The sequence below is a fragment of the Thunnus maccoyii genome, chromosome 11 (genome assembly GCF_910596095.1).
Source record: "Thunnus maccoyii chromosome 11, fThuMac1.1, whole genome shotgun sequence".
Classification (NCBI taxonomy): domain Eukaryota; kingdom Metazoa; phylum Chordata; class Actinopteri; order Scombriformes; family Scombridae; genus Thunnus; species Thunnus maccoyii.
This window is the reverse complement of record NC_056543.1, coordinates 21,038,224-21,060,209: the sequence shown is the minus strand read 5'-3', so window position 1 is coordinate 21,060,209 and position 21,986 is coordinate 21,038,224. Positions and strand designations below refer to the sequence as shown.

The window sequence follows — 21,986 nt, the reverse complement described above, 5'->3', positions numbered from 1 at the left end:
TCGCCATGTGAAGCACAGCTTGAAGAGCAAGAGATGAGATGATGAATGAGTCAAACAGAGAGCATAATATTATTCCCCCCACCACCACACATATAGTACACTCACACACACACACACACACACACACAATCCCCAGTCTCCCTTTCCTTCTTTGTCAAATTTAGACTGCTCCATCAATATTCCTTAGATTTGTGCTTTGCCCCCCAAACTGTAATCAACCTGGTCATAAACCTGACAGTTCCTCTCAGGATGCCTCTTTTAACATGTGTGTGTGTTTTTGTGTGTGCTTGCCTGTGTGTGTGTGTATTGCATAGTGGGCAGTAAATGGGTGTGCTAACCCAGACTTCAAGGTCCAGTAAAAGTCAATAGGAGTCTGGCTGGATGAAGTTATCAGCTGACAGACAGATAGATATATATCTTACTCTGTCTGTCAGGAGGCCACTCTCACCACTGACCACCTTCACTCACAGCTGGACAAAACAGCTGGACAAACCTTGAGATGTATGTGCTTTGAGAATGTATAAATACAGTCAAATTCAATATTCTACATAGTGACGTAACCCTGTGACAGACTGATGCTGTTTTAAGAGTGAAAACAGTAACAACATAACAATGTACAGTGAAAATGTACAAAACTAATGTGAAAATGCTATAGTTGACCTCCTGAGTCTAGCTGTATATAATTATAGACAATAATAGAAAAGGGTCAGCATAGAAATAATTAATCTATAGAGTTCTATCATGGCACACAATGCTCTAAGACGAAGAGACACAGATGATGGCGAAGAAAGCATGATGTGTGGGCCATTTATCCAGACACATTAATCATGTGTCTGAGCTCACACGATAAATACTGACAGATATAAACGGGTTGGCGCTGGCTAGCAGCCGCGCAGACCGCAGAGGGGTTAACAAGTTGACTTCTGACCCCACCACGCTCCCTGCCACAAAATGATGAATCCACCACGGACATCCCAGAGATGGAAATCTGTTTAAACCACACACTAGCCGTGGTTCGTTTTATTTTCTATTTAAACATGAAGTCTCTTGAGATACATCTCTTTTTCGATAATGGCAGTTGTTACATGCAGTGACAGCCACAAAATCAATAACAACTAGTAGATATGTGCTGATGGCTGTCTCTGTGGCAGTCAGTGCTGAGCTTGGACACAGTCACAGCACAGCACAGAGGAAATCTAACCAAAGCAAAGAGTTCCAATTAGAGCCTCAGCTGGTAAATCGTCCAGGTCAATATATCGTCCAATATAAGCTGATTGCAGATATATTGGTATTGGCATGTATGTTAGCCAAGGAAATTGAAGTACAGAAATGCCAAGGATATGTTCTGAAACAGGGTTATCATTCTGTAAATTGTACACTAGTGACAAGTTTATTTTTCAGCTGTAAAATGTCCTTCCCTGTAAAGAAAATGAATATCAGCTGAGGTATCATTATTATTTAAACTCTTAAATATCAGAAGATAATTCTCACATAGGAAATCTGTGTACGAAAGTTCAAATAATCCCAAAACTTTCTCTGTTGTGTGAAAATAATTTTAAAAAAAGTAATCCGGGAACCCTCAAACTTGATAATCAAAGTTGCAACAAAGAATTTTAGCAGGCACAGTATTATTATTCTCTCTTGATTGTGCATGACATCTGCTCTTCTGTTGCCGAACAAACTTTAATGACTTTTCAATCACCGTTACGTATTCACTGCTGTTCTTGTTGCACATCGGCCATCTTATAGATACAAGGATAAGACAAAACATTGGTAGACTCTGTATAATCAGGGACAATTCTTCACTATAACAAAAATTTTATACCAAAATTGATTTAGCTATATTTAATCAGATGTTAGTTCACAAGCTCTTCATTTCCTGAAAATATTTCAACAAATTTTCCACAAATTGTTAAGAGTTTGCAGGTTTGGGACTTAAATTAAAGCAGATAACACACCATAGGAGTGTGCAAATATTGCTTGATGAACCAGTGGCATGTTTGGAGGAGGGAGGCCTACATTATCAGCAGAAAGACCAAAAAAGTGTCAAATAGAGTTCAGTGCAGCCAGGGGCTTGCTGTTAATCGTTTGACTTCAAAGCACTCAGAGTTCAGAAATTTTAAATTCATCATACACAAGCACGGAAAGTGGGTCAATTCTACAACTGTAGCCCCATGGGTTTTGAGCTGTAAGATGAGAAAAAAACATTTTGGAACAGAACCTGTCTCCTGTGGATAACATGATCGTATTGCTACAAGAAGTAGCATAAATTTTGAAAAAAAAAAATACAGTTGAAGTGCACAGTGGTAAACCATTTAAGACTATTATTTATATGTTCTTGAGCAGTCTTTATATTTGTCAAATGACAGAAACTCTTGCTCAGGAAAACTAATCCAGTCAATATTTAATTACTTACCACGTCTCTTTTTTAAGAAATTAAAATTTGATAAGTGTCTTGTGGCTTTGAATAGAAGTCCTCAAAAAATGTAACACATGGAGATTAAGAACCTCTGTTGAAGCATCCTGATGCATGTACATGAGTCGAGCATAATTAAAGGTGCAGTGTGTAGGATTTAGAGGCACCTAGCAGTGAGGTTGCAACAAACTGAATATACCTCCCCTCCTTCCTTTCCCCTTCCAAGCATGTAGGAGAAACTATGGTGGCCGTGAAACTTGCAGAAAATGTGAAAGGCCTTCTCTAGAGCCAGTGTTTGGTTTGTCTGTTCTGGGCTACTGTAGAAATTTGACGGTGCAACATGGCGGGCTCCGTGGAAGAAGACCAACTCCCTATGTAGATATAAAGGGTTCATTCTAAGGTAACAAAAACACAGCGATTCTTATTTTCAAGTGATTATACACTAATTAAAATATATTTATGAATATTATATTCCATTTCTGCCAAGTCTGTTCTGCTAGATGCCACTAAAATTCTACACACTGTACCTTTAAGTAATGGACTTTGTTGAAATCAATATGAAAAGGTACACACTTTGCTCTGGTTTTGTTTGATAACCAGACACTTTATACCAGCAAATATTACACAAGTAGTGTAATATTTTTGAGGAATCATTTATAAAGACTACACACTCCACACACAGATCCACTGTCTCTGAACAGCCATTTAATTCTTCCAGGGTCTCAATAACAAACATTAACCAGAGCTTGACCTAGGAGGGAATAGGTTTGGGAAAGGGTTTGGAAATAGGTTGGGAATGAGGGTGTTTAGAAATGGCTTACTCCCCTCTCCTGCTGTTTGGAGGCAGGAGATAAGAGAATTAACATTAGTGCCAATCCGGACACAGAGCGACAATGCACCCAGACGTCTCATCAAACCCTCCCTACTTTCCCCACATGACAAGCTTGGTAACATCTCTGTCAGCAAAAACCACTCCGCTTCTCTGTGTAGGAAGTAGAGACAGGAAATCAAGGACAGAGAAGCAGAGGACACGGGGAGGGGAACAGAGAAATAGACGAAGGAGCAGGACACAATAGATTAGCAGTAATATTCCTTCCTGTGCCAATCAAAGATAAGGCTGCCAGTCAAGCTCCTCTGGCGAGACCACTGTTCCACTTCTCATTAAAATGTAAACCCGTCATATTCTGAGGGAAGATCTTCTACTTACAGCTCTGATAAGGCCGAAGCTTGAGAACAGAGCAGAATGACTGGGCATTGGCAGCATTTGTGCTGGAGGAGATGGGTGTAAAACTGAATGAAAAGAGAAAAAAAAAAGGATATTCCATCTCTATCGGAAATATGGCTTGGCTGAAGCTATTTCTACACAGGAAGAGCCTTGAGCTCCCCTTTCAGAAAACATCTTCCATGCTGATTGTACCAGGAAAAGAAACTCAAGTGTTTATCTTACCCTGAAGAAAAGAAAAATCATTCCATGCCAACATACAGCACTTTGAAAACCGAGACTTTTAAAGTCTCCTATCTTACTGAGCTATGTCTCCTCACGTCCAAATACTGTCACAATCACACGAGTGCACACTCACACAAGCAGAAGTAGATGCAGTCAAATAAAGAAGCACTTAGTATTAAAGGAAATTCAAGCTGTGAGAAAAAAAATGTTTTGGTGTTGCTACAGTAAGCTGGAAAATGTTTGAATCAGATATTTTCAATTTCTTTGAAATTGTCTTCCTCTTTCTGTCTTTACCCCCTGCTCCCTTTCAACAGGACTGAGGTCTGTGTAAATATGACCTAATTTACTAGAAACTGGTGCTGTCTTGGTGGTGAATGGGAGACATTTAGTTACTGCCTCCCAGGGAGTAGTCTTAAATCATTCTCTCTCTCTCTCTCTCTTATGGTATTGCCTATAATGAAAGCATAGCTCGCTGCATAAATTATATTTGGCGTATCTATATCATACTCTGCTCTACAAGCTAGGCAGCCTGCATTAATCTTTGCTTCCAGGGAAATTAAAAGCATGCAAATACAAAAAGACTAACACATGAGCCAAACAGTCATACAGTCAGTAGAGGCTGACAGATCCACCCTGCACACCCTTTGGATGGCAGCTCTTCAAACATATCCATTCCTCTCAGGAACATCTCTTTCCTGCCCCACAGATAGGAAACCAGCAATCACTCAGGACCCAATCAGCAGAACCAAGCTGTACAAGATTCTACAGAGTTCCGAACTACTGACAACCCTCCCCGGGTCTAATCAACACCAGCAGAGCAGACCCAGCCCACTGTGTGACTGGGCCTGATGTGAATGCCCTCCCCTGCAGCTGGCCCTGCTCTCATTATGGACCTAATCAGCACAACCACAGCTCTTGTCAAGACAGACCCGAGACGAGCTGGAAACATCCTCCACGGAACAGACTCTCGCTTTGATATCATGCTAATGCCGAATTTCTAAATATCCTCATTTTCAGCGATTCAGCTGGGTTTGTGGAAGAATGGAAAGTCGTGTTTCAGACCCTTGGTAATCCAAAAGCCCTCATCAATGAAGGACGCTCCACTTGGAGAGAAAATTCTGGATGACTAATGTGAATACAGCCACTGGTTCAAAGCTAATTCGAAACATGAAGCTCGTATGCCAAGCCATTCCAAAACACTAATCTAATTTGTAGCTGACACGCTTGGAATTGGAAAGATCAACAAGAAAACTATGTCCAAAATGTTTGCCTGTGTGTGTGTGTGTGTGTGTGTATTTGTAGTATGTAATAGCTCTTCCGTCCATGTAGTGTGTGGTTATGTTTGTATGTGTGTTTCTCGAGGGAATGTGTGTGAATCCAGGGTCTAAAGACTGTAAAGCCCCTTGAGGGAAATTTGCGCTTATGATTTGTGATATTGGGCTTTATGAATAAAAAATGGATTCGACTCACCAGCAGCAGAAGCAGCACCACGTCCGCATGGTCACACACACACGCTATGTGCAGTGCTGTCCACAGGTCTTCGTCCTGCAGGTTGACGTTCAGCCCTCGCTCGATCAGAAGCTCCGCCGCGAACACATTGTCATGGCGAGCACACTGTAGATGTAATTATTATTAGTCTGCAGAAATGTATATTTTCTGAAGCAGTACTAACTATAAACAGTACAGATGTGTGATCTAGTGAGTACGGCATAATAATTAATGTATGTGAAAAATGTGATTGTGCAGCACTTGTCCAGTACTCGGACACATCTCTTCCTTCCTGACCTCTCTCCACCATGTGTAGTGTAATATGAGCAACCTCCCAGGACAAGACAGGCAGACTAACTTGTCTGATTACCTCATTCAAATAAAAAAAGACATGTGGTCTCAACCGTGATGTGACATGTAGCTTGATAGGGTGCTGTACTGATCACACATTGGGACTTAACACACTGACATCCCGGCACTCTATAATTTCCATTTTGTGAGACTTTATAATTTTACCTCAGTGTTATTATTTCCTATTTTATTTATCTGAACCGTTTTCAGTAAAATGAAGGTGGCATTTTTGTATCTTTCTACTTGTAGTAAGAAAAGGAGATATTTGACTACTTTTTACACCACCACTTAGTATGTGAGGGTCTGCACTTATTAATCGTGTTATGGGGACAAAAACGGTCCATAAAAATAATTTATTTCATGGTTAAGGCTAAAATTAGGCTTAGAATTTGGAAAGGGTTGGGATTAATAATGTTGCATTTATGGTTCAAGTTGGAGTAAACTCCAGGGAATAAACGTACGCACGTCAGTACAATGTCCCTTTCAACTATCAGAAATCTTGTGTGTGTGTGTATGTGTGTGTCTTACCAGATGTAGCAAGGATCCACCAGAAGAAATGGGAGTGTTAGGGTCTGCTCCCTCCTTCAGGAGACGCAACACTGCAACACAAAAATATTTGACTGTTATCTACTTACATCCATAAGTTCACACCTGCTGTATGTGAAGACAGACGAGGCACTCAGGGCATGTACAACAGTCACACACACGCACACACAAACACTGATCTTCACCACTCCCTATCAAAACCAACATGTGCCAAGTGTCCTAACGGTCCTTGACATGTCAGTTTGCATCAGTGTTAAGGCTCTGTGTGTGTCTGTTAGCTCCTTGTTCCAGCAGCAAACCCAGAAAGCCTCTCGATTACACACGTTCACATTGCATACTGTGAGCTCCAGTGAGCCGCACCACCCACTCACACACTGACACAGATCTACTGATGAAAAAACACGAGCCATTACAAACGAGTTCACACAGTCAGCCTTACGCAGATGAGCAGACAGTTGTAGGCTAAACAAGGTCACAGTGATTTTTGTTATACCGCTGATATAATTTTTATTCAACATCTACAAAAAAATGAATGAGAATGCAGAGGGAAACAGTGAGCATGTGTGTGTGTGTACTGGAGTGTGTGACAGATAAATAGAGTGGGATGGACAAACAAGAGAGGGAAGTGGAGTACTGTGGTTTGGACATATGTGATCCCACCAACACTGACAGCACTAGATGGATACTCACTAAACTCTGGAAGACCTTATACCAGCAAAACAGCCACCACTGTCACGCAATCCCTACACACACACACACCACACATACACACACACACACACATACTGAAGTCTTTAAGCAAAGCCAATGGCTCTGAAGACAGTAACCATGGTAATTACTGTGGTGATAATTCCATCTAATGAACCCTGTTGATGACCCCCATGAGGTCATTTTACTTAAAAGGGTCATTATCTTGACAGACTTGCTTGAATAACTTCATCCAGCCCACACACACAGGCATGCACCCACACACACAGACACACACACACACACACACAGCAAGTACGTTTTACCATAGATGCTGGTCTGTAATCCTGTGCTTGTCATAATATACAAAATAACCACTAATAAACATACATTAGAAGACCATATATTACAGGCAGACATCAGTGGGTAACGTGCCAATGCTGGATGTAACGTTACCTGAGAGAAAACAGTAAGACTTAAATTCCTTATTTGAAATAAGTGCACTGCAGACAGAGTGCAGATCTAAACAGAGACAATGCAGACAATAACATTAGTGATAAATGTTCATTTAAATTCATCAATTTTGTGTTATATTGGCATTTTATATATAAATATATATATATATAAATATTGGCAGCAGCCATTGAAACACCCATATAAGTTGACCAATAATTTAACAATATATTTCAACAGCACCATAAACTGTAGCCACCAAAATGTGTATATGTATGTATCTACTGTATATAAGTTTGATTTGCTGGAATCATGTACACATTTAAATTCTCAAACAAACATGACCATGTCCAATGTGCACGCAGTCATGAATGCGATTGCACCCTCAACCCCATGTACACATTAGGGCTGCACTTCATCATTCAAACTATTTGAATTCAATATTTTACTCTGAGAAATGTAAAAATAATTGTCCATCATCATCGTCATCAGAGCCTGAATTGAGGTTAACGAATTGCTTATCTTGTCTGTAACAGTCAAATACCGAAAGAGATTCTATTTACAAAGATATGAAGAGATTTTTTTATTAGTTTCATATGTATAAATTATCACAATTGTCACCAGTTCATTTTCTGTAAACTACCTAAATAATTAACTGCCAAATCATTTCAGAACCTAACGTGCACACATACTAAACTGACCAAACACATACTGTACAGTACACAGATATTTTCCCATTTGTCTAATGGCCCTCAGAGCTTAATGGCCTTTAAATGGTTGAGTAGAAACAAACTGGCCAACCTTGGAGTCAATCAGCACAATTATCTTCAATCTCCTCAACATACTGTAGGGGCTCAGGACTGTAAACCTCCAATTAAGGCTTATCTAATGCTTAAGTAGCTACCAGGGAATAGATAATGCTCTAGCTTTCCTGTCTTATATCACAGGGCTGCTCATTAGTGAATGTGAAATCTTTAAGCAGGCGAGACGTCAGCATGATTGCTGCTAAAGAATAATAAACAGTGACCAAAAAGATAGTCAGTCAGTAATTAAGACATTTTCTGGTCTGCAAAACCTCCTATCAGTTAGAGCCTGTTAGTGTTAGATCTTGACAGAAGAACCTGTCTGAGTTTTATGGCACATTATTGAATGTGTCTAAAGAGAGGTCGAAGGTCAAGAACTACAAATTGACCCTGAGGCAGTAAAAGAAAAAAACAAAGCGTCTGCCTGGGAATGTTGTGAAAAGGAATCAATAGTACTGTTGTACTATTGGCAGATTCGTGATGACCAACCACTGTTGCAGTCTGTGTAGGAGGCCCAAGTTTCTACTGTGTGGAGTACGGAGGGAGTGCGGTAAACTATACTGTACATAGATTTACATTTCAAACTATTTCCTTTTAAGATCAGTGTAAGTTATCTCAAAGCTTGACAATGTAAATCTGGGGCTATTTTCACAAAGCATTTTCTGTCACCACTAGACGTCCTCCTAAGTGGCAGGACAAAGTAGAGTCTGAAGAGTTTTTTGTTGGATTTGTTTTTGATGGATAATTCAACTATTATTCATATATTTCAAGTTCATCAGCGCTACAAACAACACTTTTACAGTGTTTCCAGACAGACCATCGTCTTCAATGTGATTGAATTGTTCTGACTTGTTGATGAGCTGACTGGATCTTTATTAATTTGTCATCCATCCAAATATATTTTTAAAAGGTTCATTATTGTTGTATTTTCCAAAAAACTGATGGAATAAGTCAAAGCGCCGGCAGTAGCTGACTGATTGTGAGTCTTGGGAGTCCTCTAGACTATCTCTAACTCAAACTAGTCGATATTATTTTTTATTTATTAATTGTGAATTACTCTTACACCAAAAACGTACACAGGAGTCTAAATGTTAGGACTGACATGCCCCTTATTTTTAGCCTTAGGATGAATACAGGCCCTGCTCTCAGCAATTCCAACTAGTGTATGAGTCAAAAAGATTTTAACAAAGAGGGTAAAGCCACTCAGAAAGTTGAATGGATATAAATGACTATTTTCTTCCTAACGACAACATGGCAGTTCAGTCAACCAAACTGATTGGTTTAAGGTGATAAACACCATAGGGACAGGCTGGAGTGCCAATTCTATAGTAAAATAAAGGTGTCATTATATCATACAGTTTATTCAGTGGTAAACTAAAAAAAGTAATAACTCATGAACATTTGTAAACAAGGGGAAAGTACCTGATTAAGAGCTTTATTTAGAGTGTTAAAAGTGTATTTAGGTGGTGCTGTAGGTTTAAAGAATGACAATGTTTATCTGTGCAGTAATGTAGATAAAAGTGAAAAGCAACACTGGTCATCATGGAGATTTATGTCCACTGAATGATATACACAAGTACAGTAAAGCAGCTATATGCCATTTTTTTCTCTATACTAAATCTTTATGTCAGTTGGTGTTGGATTGTATGCTATGCTATGCTATATGCTATGATCTCAAGCTTTGGTTGCATGTGTTGGCATGTGTGTGTGCATGCGTGCACGTGTGTCTTTATCAAGAGGCTGATAGGGAAATGGAGAGTAGGAGCAAATCTAAATTGGCTGTCATTTTGTGGAAAATTGCAAAACAGCTGTTAGAGACATATGTGTAGTTTCCATGGCAACCAGATGGGAACTGGTAGGGAGTGTGGAAACGAGAGAGAGAGAGAGAGCATAAGAGGACAAGAGCAAGAAGCCTAAATAAGGTATAGACTGACTCAACTGCTAGATCGAACTAGATGCCCTACTGCAGGTACCTACTGTATATATCCATTCTGTGATAAACCCAACCTTAAAGACTTCACTGGCCCTCCTTTACTATGAAATAAGTGCAAAATTTCTCCACAGCTCTACATTTTAACAAGGTAATATTACATAAAGCTATAAAAGAGCTGTCAGATTCTTAATGAATCTTCTGCTGGCCTCAACATCTATGCTGCTGTCATTCATTCATTAATTCATTCCGCCTGTGTGTTCAGGTAAGACCTGAATACAACATCTATCTCTAAGAGAGAAATATTACTTACCTCCACAGCAAGTCATGAGTGATAATAACACTATTTTTTGTTGAATGTGAACTTCTTGAATAATGCACATGCTGGACGAGCATGTTCTACAGATTAAGTGCAAGATTAAATGTACTTGTGTAATCATCAGCCTGTCTTTTCGATTCTTCGGCTTTTCCTTATTTTACTGGACCGTGATGTTCCATGAATTTGATAAGATCCCTTTAATGCATGCTCCATAGTGTCACTTCACTGAAGTATTGCCAATTTTCTTCCTCTAGTTTCCAAACATATTCCTCTCATGTAAAGCGTCATTCCTTGGCAGCTCAATATGAGATTCTGTTCAAATCCCTCACGTTTATAAATGCATCTGTCTCTTCAGTCCTTATCACACAGTCATAGTCACAAGAAGCCCAGTCTCACCTCACTGCCCCATGTTTCTGAAATGAGCTACGAAATTTTTCCTTTGTTTCTATCCTGATGAAAAAAGATATTGCACAGTTTTCCAATAATACTGAACTCTAAATGCAGATAATCTTATGATGTGTTCTGTAAGTTGGGCCATGCATCTCATATGCACTTGTTCAGGCACACTTTATGGATTTCAGTCTCTGTAACCATACAATACCTTTACAGCAAATACACGCAGTCAAAAAAAATGGTCAATTTATTTGTTTAATGTATTGTTATATATTTTTATTATTATAAAAGGAAGAAAAAAGGTCTTAAGATCAGAAATATTCGTTTTGTCTCAGCCAGCAGGAAGGACATGTTGCTGTCTTGAGTTCGGTTGACAGCAGCTGGCAGGCTACCAGATTGCTGGTGTTACACCGTAGGGAATGAGGAAAGAGACAAAGTAAACAAACTTGTGCCCTTAGCCTACATGACATGGACAGACAGCTGTTAGTAATGGTATTGAAGAGTAAGGACCACACCAGCATCCAACCAAACCGAAGTGACATTTGCAAGTACATTTACATGCTGTGTAATGTGCTGCAGCTGAGCCGCTCATTAGCTACCACCAAACCTCTAAAAGAAGCGCTGCAGAGTCATCAAGTGAACCAAAGGTTTAACATCATGAGCTCAGATAAACTACACTGCCAGTGAAAAGTGTTAATATGCTGGACGATGATGTATTTTACATTAAAGTGCTCCCTGCTTTAGCAGAATCGTAAGGTTTTAAATTGGATTCCGGCAAAAGATATCAAGACATCTTTTTCTACCATGTCTGTAGGCCTGGGCCCCGTTCTGTCAAAAACATGATAGGTGTCTGACATTCCTTTAATCCCAGCATGCTCTACTGCAGAGAAATATCACATTCGTATTTCTCTTTTTCTTCACTTCCCTCTCTGGTTTATGTTTTATCATTTGGGGAGATTATATATATATATAATCTCAAGTGGCTTGCAGTAACAGTGTGACATGTTTTCTCCACTGAAGAGGACACCTGAGTGTTGGATAGATGTGAGGTGGTGACAGCCAGCTGACTGATAAATAACAGACAGCTAAATGTCTTTAGGTTCAGACTACAGCACAGGATACTGAGTGGTACATTGATTTTCCACTTCAGCTGTGGTGCTGTCCAACACGTCCACCAAAACTACAACAGGTGTCTAGGGAATATCATTTCCTTTGAAAAACACACAGCATATAACAGAATGTAGAGAAAGATACAGTCTTACCTTAATCTGCATGCACTCTTCACACATTATCTGACTGACAGAGACTGAAAGACATGAAATTCATTGCAGGACAGTAACAGACTAGTGCTCCCTTTGTGCAGGATTTAACTGAATTTCCTTTCGTGTCGAAAACTGGCTGTGAGAACAGCCACATGTGGAAAATAGAAGGTCGAAGTAATTTTAGGATTATATAGTTCTTCTCCACATAGACAAGAAAGGCTACTGGAAGTGTTTCTGTTCACAGGAAAATGATGATTTGTTTTATCCTGATGCAATACTAAATTGAGATTGAGACAAATTATATAAATGTACAGTATGAACATATAAATATTGATTTGGGTTCATCCAATACTGAGGACTAAAATGAATATGAGGAGTAGTGCCACCTTGTCATACAGTTTTGAGTTATTTAGGCTCTTGATTTTCCAGGACAAAGGCCAGTTTGAGGTTCCTGAAAATCAGATTTTTCAGAAGCTCCATGACACTGATCCCTAGTAGGGACTGCATCAACAAAAATGATTTAAAGGTGCTATGTGGATATATAGCAATTATAGCAATGCTATAATTTAATTTTATGAATTATGTGTAAAGCAGAGCTCCAAAACACTGGCCTGGGAACCAGACGAATCTGCAAAACTCATGTTTTATTAGCGAATTAGTCTGGCGACACCAGGCTACCAAAACACCACACAAGACTGGAAGTTATTACTATGACTTCTGCTGCCTCCCTTCCTCTCTATGAAGAACTACTCAGAGTCTGTGAGTCACTGTTCTGCGCCTGCAGGATGGATCTATACATACTGATCAATAATGGTAGGTGGCTATTCAGACAACTCTTTGTGTATGTGCATGCACACATACAGTAATTACACTTCCATAAAGTGCCAGGATATCTTAACCTCTTGACGCATAATAAGCACTCACTCTCTCTCACACACACATACACACACACACAATACAGGCACGGGGGAAGAAGCACTCCCGCATTACCGCAGTGACTGGGTGCAATTCCCATCAGCACTGCTGCTGGCTTGGTACAGCATCCCCATTAAGAAAATTGGAAGTGTTTGTGATTGGATAGTATGGATGACCTTTAGTGTCAGTGGGAAAAAACTTGATGTGTGATCTGAGGACTGTGCTAGATAAAAAGTCAGGGGATAAAAAAATTCATTCTGTGGGGGCTGTGAATGTCTTTCATGACTATGAATCCAAAGGCTGTCAAGATATTTCACTCTGGACCAAAATATTGGACTGACAAACGGTTTGACAGACACTCTAGAGGCAACCATACACGCACATGCACACATATACACACACACGAATACACAAGAACTCCATGATAATAAACCAAGAAACTAAACAATGTCAGATGGTTTAATATATTTATACAAAAGATGCATCAGAGGGCTCAGGACGCAAACAAGTTACTGGAAACAGGTGATGGTAATAGTCAGCTTTATACTGTCAATAACAAATGTCTCATTACCATTAGATAACTTAGGAAAACTCCTCTCCTTAAAAATACAGTCATTTTAAATTTAACTTAATTGCTGCTTTGAATTTTTGTTTGTTTTACCAGGAATTGTCACCTCAGTAAGAACCACAGACACCAAAATGTCATACTTCATATCATTATTCTGTTGAAAAGGGAAGACATAACAAAAATTGATTGTAAGTTCCATAGCTGTAAGGGCAACAGCTGCTGCCATTCCACTTGTGTCTCACTTTGATGAAGTTAAGAGATAGGTTTGGGAAAAGCAATTTCACCAAATGTCACCAGGCAAGTGAGCCAGATGTTTGCATATGTCAGATAGGAAAAAAGAAGGAAGATGAGGTATGGCATGCCTCTATTTTACTATATGGTTGTGTGCTCTTTTTTCACCTTAACGCTACGGTACAGTATCCTCCCGGACTGGATGTTTCTTTCCTGCTGCCTTTTGATTTCTTTCTTTTGCCAGTTTTCCCATTGTGTTCATCCTTTCCTCTTTTACTCTGCTTCTCCTCATCTCATTCTCCTTGCTCTTATTTCCAGTCCAAGCAAACCGATAAGAAAATAAATCCTTGTATGACAGTGTATGTTTGCTGCCTTGTCAGCATACTGAGCTTCTGCATCCATGAATCTAATCCTGAAGCCAGCTCGCTAAAATCAGGCTTTAATTAGAACATAACAAGGGTTCACTTTCTCTCTTTCTATCTCTGTCAATCTATTTCTTCCCAGCCTCTTTGTTTCTTTAGTCGTTTTCTCCCCGAGTCTCATTTAGCTAATCTCTCATTTTCTCTCTTGCACACTCACTTCTTAATAATGATGAGTCATCAAAATGTCTTTCCATCAATTTTTTTTCATCAATCAGCACCATCTGGGGACACGCTAAAAATGTGAAAACTAATCAAGTTGAGACATGCACAGTTCATTCGAGATAATTGCAATGTTAAAGATATCATTGTCTATCAGCAAAGAGGCGTTGATTTTTGTTGGCCTCTAACACTCTATTGACACAGTCTAGCAGTCTCATTTCACACTTCACACTTGAAGGGACCCATGAGATATTTAAAGTGCCACTCCACTCAAAAATGTGTTTTGCTTGTTGTTACCTCACTTAGATGTTTGAGCTTCACTGTGCAGAATGATGTATGTGCAGGGTTTGACGCTAAAAGGCTTCACGTTCATCTGCTGAAAGGGGAAAGTTTTCTCTGTGCTTACCTTTAATCTGAGTTTAAGGCGTGTATCTACAAGCGTGATTTTTGGTATCACAACTGGTTTGGAGCCAACAGTTTTCCAATATGCAACTTACACAAGTGTGAAGTGGAAACACTTAAACTATTGAAATTAAGTTTATTTGCACATTCATAGATTCAGGATTTTTTAATGAGAGAGAAGGAGTTGATGTATTTTCAAGAATGTCTAACTAGGTACTTGAACTTTTTTGTGGAAAAACTATATAAGACACAAATTATTAATCAAAGTATTTTCAAAATATTCTTAAAATGTGTTGATCTTTAACAATAATATCGAGAGCATAACTTAATCAAGATATCCAATTTTTCTGGTCGTTGTATCTGATATAGATGTGGTGAAACTGCCTGAATCATTTATAAAGAGGAAATCAGCACTAATGTATGCTCTTTAATATTTCTGTTGAGGTCTACTTTCTAGACGAGAGATTTAGTTACACTGGAATTGTCAATGAGTTACAACTGCAAATCCCTTTCAGTTGCACTTTTACCCCTATCCACCAGATTAACCCCCAGGCTCTCGCTGTTTACATATTCCCTCTTTTCTTAAAATACTTCTGTAGTGAGAGGAAAAGATCCAGAAATGTTCACACATTACTCTGGGGAGGGTCCAAGCCTGAGGCAAATCCTATCACTCTGTACAAAAAGAGGCTAACTCAAGGCAGCAATGGTGAGAAAAACCTATCATTCTGCACATGAGCACCTCTTGAATGCTCAAGAACCATTGTCCAGATGTAGCAAGTGCTGACCTACCCAACCCCAGTATTACCTAAAAGTGGTTTTGGATAGACCCCACAAGGCCTCACAAAGACCTAGACAAAGTAATGCAGACAGGCCAACATTACATGAATAGATCATTAAGCTTTCAAGCAGTCCCTTGACTCAACTTATCTGTTAGAAGTGAATCTGTCCCTTATGCAGGGACTGCTGTACACGAGTCTACTATTTCTTTAATCCAGATCCAGTTCTTGCCTTGAATAACATTCAAAGGTCGAGAGGTCTTCCCATAGCAAAGCAAACAGTAGCCTGGTACCAGTTCAGTGCCATGGCTGGTAGGTAGGCATTAGACAGAGGGGTAGCAGGTCTGATTCATGCCAAGCCAAGGAACCCTGGTTTTAGTCTGGCTGTTGCAATGGCACACCAGCTGCTCCCACAGACCCCAGCTGAACCTCACTGGCAGCCAGGGAGCAGAGATTAACACAGTGACCTGCAAAGACAGCTAGTAGAACTGACACAGATACACCCGGACAGCTGCATAAATGACTGGCAAATGATTGGCATAGACAAAAAGAAACACGGTAAGATTGGATGAAAATCAATGCCCTTTAAAATGAAGTGTGAAGACCTCTTGAATCTTATGAGTTTATTCACTATCTGATCTTACAAAAACAGCGTGAGTATTTGAAAGTCTTTACTGGGAGCAAGGTGCAGTCCTGCTTAAACCCCAAGCCCGAAGGCAAATATGATTTACTGTCTGCCTGAGAAAAGCTCTAACAGTTTTGCTCAACTGTCAATAGATCCCCCCGATGACGAGTCTGACAATGGATATATAAATGAACATGAAGAGCACTCCACACAAATGCAGTAACAAACACAAAGACTTTTAAAATAATTTTTTAAGGGCAAATGGGGAAGGTTCATCAAATATTTTTAATTACTTGTGTCTGCTTTTAATTGCACCACCAAATATACTATATACTATAAATCACAACTGGAACTGTGAACAATTTTATATCAATCCTGCAAACTATACTGTTTGTGGCTGTCAGCCAGGTCAAACAACCAAGCAAGTGACCTATTATATTATAGTATGTAGCACTAGTTTACAGAAAGACTTACACAAAAGCTGTGTCATATGCTCTATTGTTACTATTGGCATTTTGTTACTTTTGGCATCCCTTGACTCTGGCACTGAATGGTGAAGGTGACAATGGACAAAAAGCCAATGGGCCTCTTTTACCTAGACTCCAAGAAAAAAAGTGACAGCCATTCTGTGGAATAACAGTTTGCTTACAACAGCAGGCACTGTCATATCTACTACATTATTTTGTCATTGAGAGCTGTTTGTATAAGGATAAGAGCTCCACTCAGTTCTCCTAGTTGAGTGGCAAGTTTCCAGCAGAACAAATCGTGTGACCTGCAGACAGCAGCACTGTTTTGTCCCACTGCTGTGTATGTGTGTCAGAAAATTTAACAGGTTGTGACAGACAATATACTGTAGGTGTGCCAACACTGCAAATCTGGTATCCTGCGCTCACCCTCAAATGTTTACTGTGTACACATCCACACACACTACTATCTCTGCACACAACGACAAACAGACATACACCTACAAACACACACCTTCTTTGTCGTCATGGCGAATGATGGCATCCTGTATGACATCGGCGAGGCTAAAGCGAACGCGGTGCTTCTTGCGGTGGTTGGGTGGGGCTCGGACCTTGATTCCACCCTGCTGGCGCTGAAGGCTCTTTTCCCTTTCGTAGTATGCCCTTATTTGGTCACAGCGCATCCTCCTGACCAGCCGCTGGCGCTGGCCAATGGGGAGAGACTCCAGCAGACACTGGTCTATCTCCATGTTCTGACGAAAGACATTACATAGCTGGAAACAACCTGGTAAGACAGAGAGAGACAGCAAGACAAATAAATACATGTAATTTATTTATACATGAATTGTTTCCATTTAAAGCAAGACTATATAACTTCTGCTTAGCAGCAGCAACAGCAGCCTCTGCTGCCACAAGTGGTAATTACAGGACGCTGGTGCATTTAATTCTGTTGAAATATGAGCAGTGAGGGTATCGCACTATTATAACATGAAGGAACACCATTTAAAGGGAAGCAGATTTCAACACTTATGCAACGTCTAGATCGCAAGCGTAGCATGAGCAGCACGTTTAGCAGAGCAGCAGCAGCAGTGAGTGCTGCGTCTGTGTCTACACAGGAAACCTGAACGCCTCCTGTGTAGACATGCAGACGGTCTAGACACAGGGTTACTGTTGTGACATCTCTAACTGTGCTTCTGGCTGATCTTATTTCCGTGATCGTCAACATCTGAATCCATAGCAGCTGTGTGCTAAAATGTAGTTGCTAACAGCTAGCATTATACTGACTGACTTACATTACGATCCACATCATCTTCACACACCGCTGAAAATACAGTCCGGTGGCTGCTAGTATGTATATTAGTTCTATTGATAACGATATAGTTACATATTGACAAGATAACAAGTGATTGTAATTCACCAAAGGGCTCATCAGGCGAGCCAGCTGTTGCTTATTAGCTGAGGACCAATCCGCATGTACTCACAGAACTGGAGTTACATCCAGGTAACTACTGATCATACCTGCTCAACCCACCTTACATAGTGCCAGAACAGGCGTTCGGGGGCGTGGAGTGGGAATGAAAGAGGCCATTGTCCCCTATTCCCTATAAGTCAGCCATCAAAATGATTTTGAAGCTGTTATTTTAAGGTAAAATAGTTGCATAATGTTGCTTTAAGTTCTGGTGGCAAGCTGTCCATGCAATGGCAAGAACGAGGAAGACAGATGGGTTAATCAGTGAAAACACTTTCATCCCAAGTGTTTACTCTAATACAAGTTGATACTGAGCTAACAACACAAGGCTCAGATCATAAACCACAATAAACCTGTGAGCTTTACCTCCAGGCTGAACTGTGTTTGAATATCTCTTGTTTTGTTTTGTGTGCATTCATGTGTGTTTTTGTGTCTGTTTTTTGCATGCAGCTTACCCAGTTGTGTGTGTGTGTGTGGGCAATCATTTAGCATATTTACTGTAAAGGATATTTGCTGTGTCTGTTGGCCCCGGGGCCAGTTGAGAGAAGCATCACAGCATTTTGTGTTTTGGTTCTCCTATCCCGATAATGTGTAGTGATTCTCCTGACTCTGCATAATCTCTATCTCATAGTCTCTCAGTGGAACTTCGCCAAACAGATCTGATCGCGCAGCAGCAGCTAAACCTATTATGGTCTGCTTGGATGATTAGGATGTACAGTACTGCTTGTGTAGTCAGCAGACTGCAGATTCACTGACTGTGCACAGGTAAAAGTACACACTTAACGAATGAAAAATGTATTACATAAGTTATTTGAGGTAAGGGTTAAAGGTGCAGTGTGTAGAATTCAGTGGCATCTAGCGGAGCGGTGTTGTGTTTTTGTTGCCTTAGAATGAGCCCTTTATATCTACATAAGGAGCGGATCCTCTTTGACGAAGCCCGACATGTTGTACCACCATGTTCTACAGTAGCCCAGAACAGACAACCCAAAACTGGCCCTAGAGAGGGCGTTTCACATTTTTCACAAGTTTCGTGGCCACCACAGGTTCTCCTACATGCTTGGAAGGGGAGGAGGAGGGGTACGCAGCTGGTTGCAATCTGTAACCTCACCGCTAGATGCCACTAAATCCTACATGCTAGTCCTTTAAGTCAAAGTACACACATCAATGGAGGAACTTTGTGTGTATACGTTCATATACCAAGTGCACAATCTGGCATTGATGGCATTGACAATTTGACAAATTCAGGTCACAGCCAGCCCAGAGGACAAGCAGAACATGAAGAAGAAGATGTCTAAGCAGAGACAGAGTGAATGTTGTGTTTGTCTTTCTGACTCACAGACTCTCTTTGGCCCTGCTGTCTCTAAGTCCTACGCATTCTTTGATCAAACTCAACTTTGTTGCGCCTTTGTTGCTCTTGTCCTTTTGTGCCCACTTTGTTTAATTTTTAAGTTTGTCTCTCCATTGATCTCTTTGAATGAGTCTCTACGTCTCTGTCTCAGTATTTCATCTTTTTCTTTATGTAACTGAGCACACGTCGCTCTGCTCGTCAGGTGGAAAAGTATTGTTAGCGGGACACCTTTGAAGTATTACATGTTGTCCCCATGTTTTCCACACACACCCCTCTGTCTCTTTCTCATCTCTCTTTAACTCTTTGCATATGCAGAGAGCGACATACAAAAGGTCTTTGAACACTCAAGAGTGAAAAGCAAAATGTCAGTAACAGACATGAGTGGACTGTTGCTACTTTGTGTCAATCCTATACACTGCCGTTTCTCATCTGTAGGCACTGAGGTGTGTTTGGACTAGATCTTTATCAGAGAGACACAATGCTGTCCAGGCAGACAAATGAAGCTGATGTGTCTCTTTGTGCTTTGTTCTGCTTGATATACATCTACACATTCATTCAAACACCTGCCCCCTCCACCCCTATTTGCCACACATACACACACACACACACACACACACACACCTCCTGCACAATACACCAGTGCCATCTGCTCTGGTTAGACATGTAAAAAAAACCATTCTTTTGTGTTCACATTCCACACCACGGGGGTCATTATTACACTGTTCATGCCAGGTGTCTACTTTATTTTTTTTCTAGGAACTTGGCTGCAGATTGAGCAAACAAACACATACAAACTCAAAAACACACTCAACCTACTGCCTTTTTCAATATAATGCCACTCCATCTCTCTATAGTCCAGCTTCCTCAGCCCTGTGTTATTGCCTCCTTTTTTTCCCCTTCTACTCATACACTTGCAGCCCTTTCTAATATGTCACTTTTGTGTGTTCAGTCTGGGTTCAAAGACTCCTTTTACAGTGGGTGCACTGGTATATGTTATACTAATTCTACTTTATGTTTATTATTGAGCTTGTAGTGGGTGGTGGTGATGTACTAAGTGCATTGTATTGAAAAGTGTTCCTAACATTTTGCTTCCCTCATGTATGTTAATGGGGTGGACAAAATATTACGAACACCATTCAGTATAATGCACTCCAGTACACCACCGCCAGCCACTACGACCTCAATAATAAACATAAAGTAGAATTATTACCTTTCTGACAATGTCAACAAAAACTGAAAATGTACAAGCTTTGTAAATGTAGAATTTATGGCAGAGTTGATGTATTGGATTGCATTAGATTGCACAGGTGTACCCAATGAAGTGGCCAGTGAGTGTATATATATATCATATATGCACACCCCAGATGACCAGCTTTGGCCAATGTGTCAGTCTAATGGCCATGGATTTATTGTGAGTACATAACTCAGTAGGTGTGTGGAAGTGGGTACAAACAAGACTAAAAGTCAACAGCCATGCTAATGGCTCTGTGAGGCTGTCTTTTTCATTGTAAAAGGTGAGCAAACTGTTAGATAGATAAACCAAAGCGTTGGACAAATTGAAATTTTGACCTCATGATGGCACTAGAGAAAAAGTCAGTAGGGATATCTGTACCAAATTTCATGGCAATCCATCCCATAGATATTGAGACATTTCACTAAAAAAAAACAAAAATGTCGACCTCATGGTGGCGCTAGAGGAGAAGTCAGGGGATCATCAAAGTAAACAGGCTTCATCCTCTGGGGACCATCAAAATTTCACTGCCATCACCAACCGACATTGCCATCCCATCTATTAAAGATCTATTAAAGGTTTAATGGTAAACTGTGAGTGTGATTAGAGACAGCTTTGCCAGAACAAGGCCGTTTTTTATACCTCTCTTGTAGTACAAGTCACATAAGGTAGCCGATATCATAAAGCGCAATAGCTCTGTCTCTTACACAACACAAAATGTGGATGGGTTGCATTTACAAAGCATCTCTTTCTCTGTCTCCATCTCTGTCTTGACTCTGTTGTTGTCTTTTCTTTGGTTTTGCCACTTATATCCTTCACACTCTCTGTCACCCTGCGTTCAAGGGTATAGTCGCGTCAACCCATAAACTCCCTGCACATGACAGACGTCACATAACATGGCATATTGATGCTGACACGACTCACACACAAAACATTATGTACTGGATACTGGATTTTTAAAAAATTATCTATCAAGACCAGCTGAACACCCTGAAGTAAAGCATATCCTATCAGTAAAGATAAAGTGATACAAATGTACTCTTAAATAAATAATGATGTAAGCTTAGTGCACTACGACTGCACTTTAACTTCCACTTGAACTGCCCGGCAGTTCACTTGTGGCTTTAGCTGTGACATATTGTGAATACAAAGTCTGTCCCTCGTGACTTGTCATAGACAGAACATTGCCAGGAGCATTTCTTTGGCTTCAGTTTTTCAGATGGAAACATCAAATATAGCCGACATTAGCTGACAGGAAAGATCAATAAGAATTTTCCCTCGA

At 40.2% G+C, this 21,986-nt stretch overlaps 1 protein-coding gene across 6 annotated transcripts in view; it reads right to left on the bottom strand.

Moving 5' to 3' along the window:
• The window catches only part of myo16 (myosin XVI), a 108,766-nt gene that overhangs the window by 64,124 nt on the left and 22,656 nt on the right, over positions 1–21,986 (bottom strand). For all 6 annotated transcript variants that reach the window (XR_006098783.1, XM_042426292.1, XM_042426291.1 and 3 more), the window contains exons 2-4: positions 17,172–17,441; positions 6,231–6,301; positions 5,334–5,477 (exon numbers count right to left, since the gene is read on the bottom strand). Coding sequence is in view for 5 of the 6 variants with exons in the window: in XM_042426290.1 (XP_042282224.1) it covers positions 5,334–5,477; positions 6,231–6,301; positions 17,172–17,441 (485 nt within the window). In the remaining variant the exon portion in view is untranslated. The remainder of the gene's footprint in view (positions 1–5,333; positions 5,478–6,230; positions 6,302–17,171; positions 17,442–21,986) is intronic.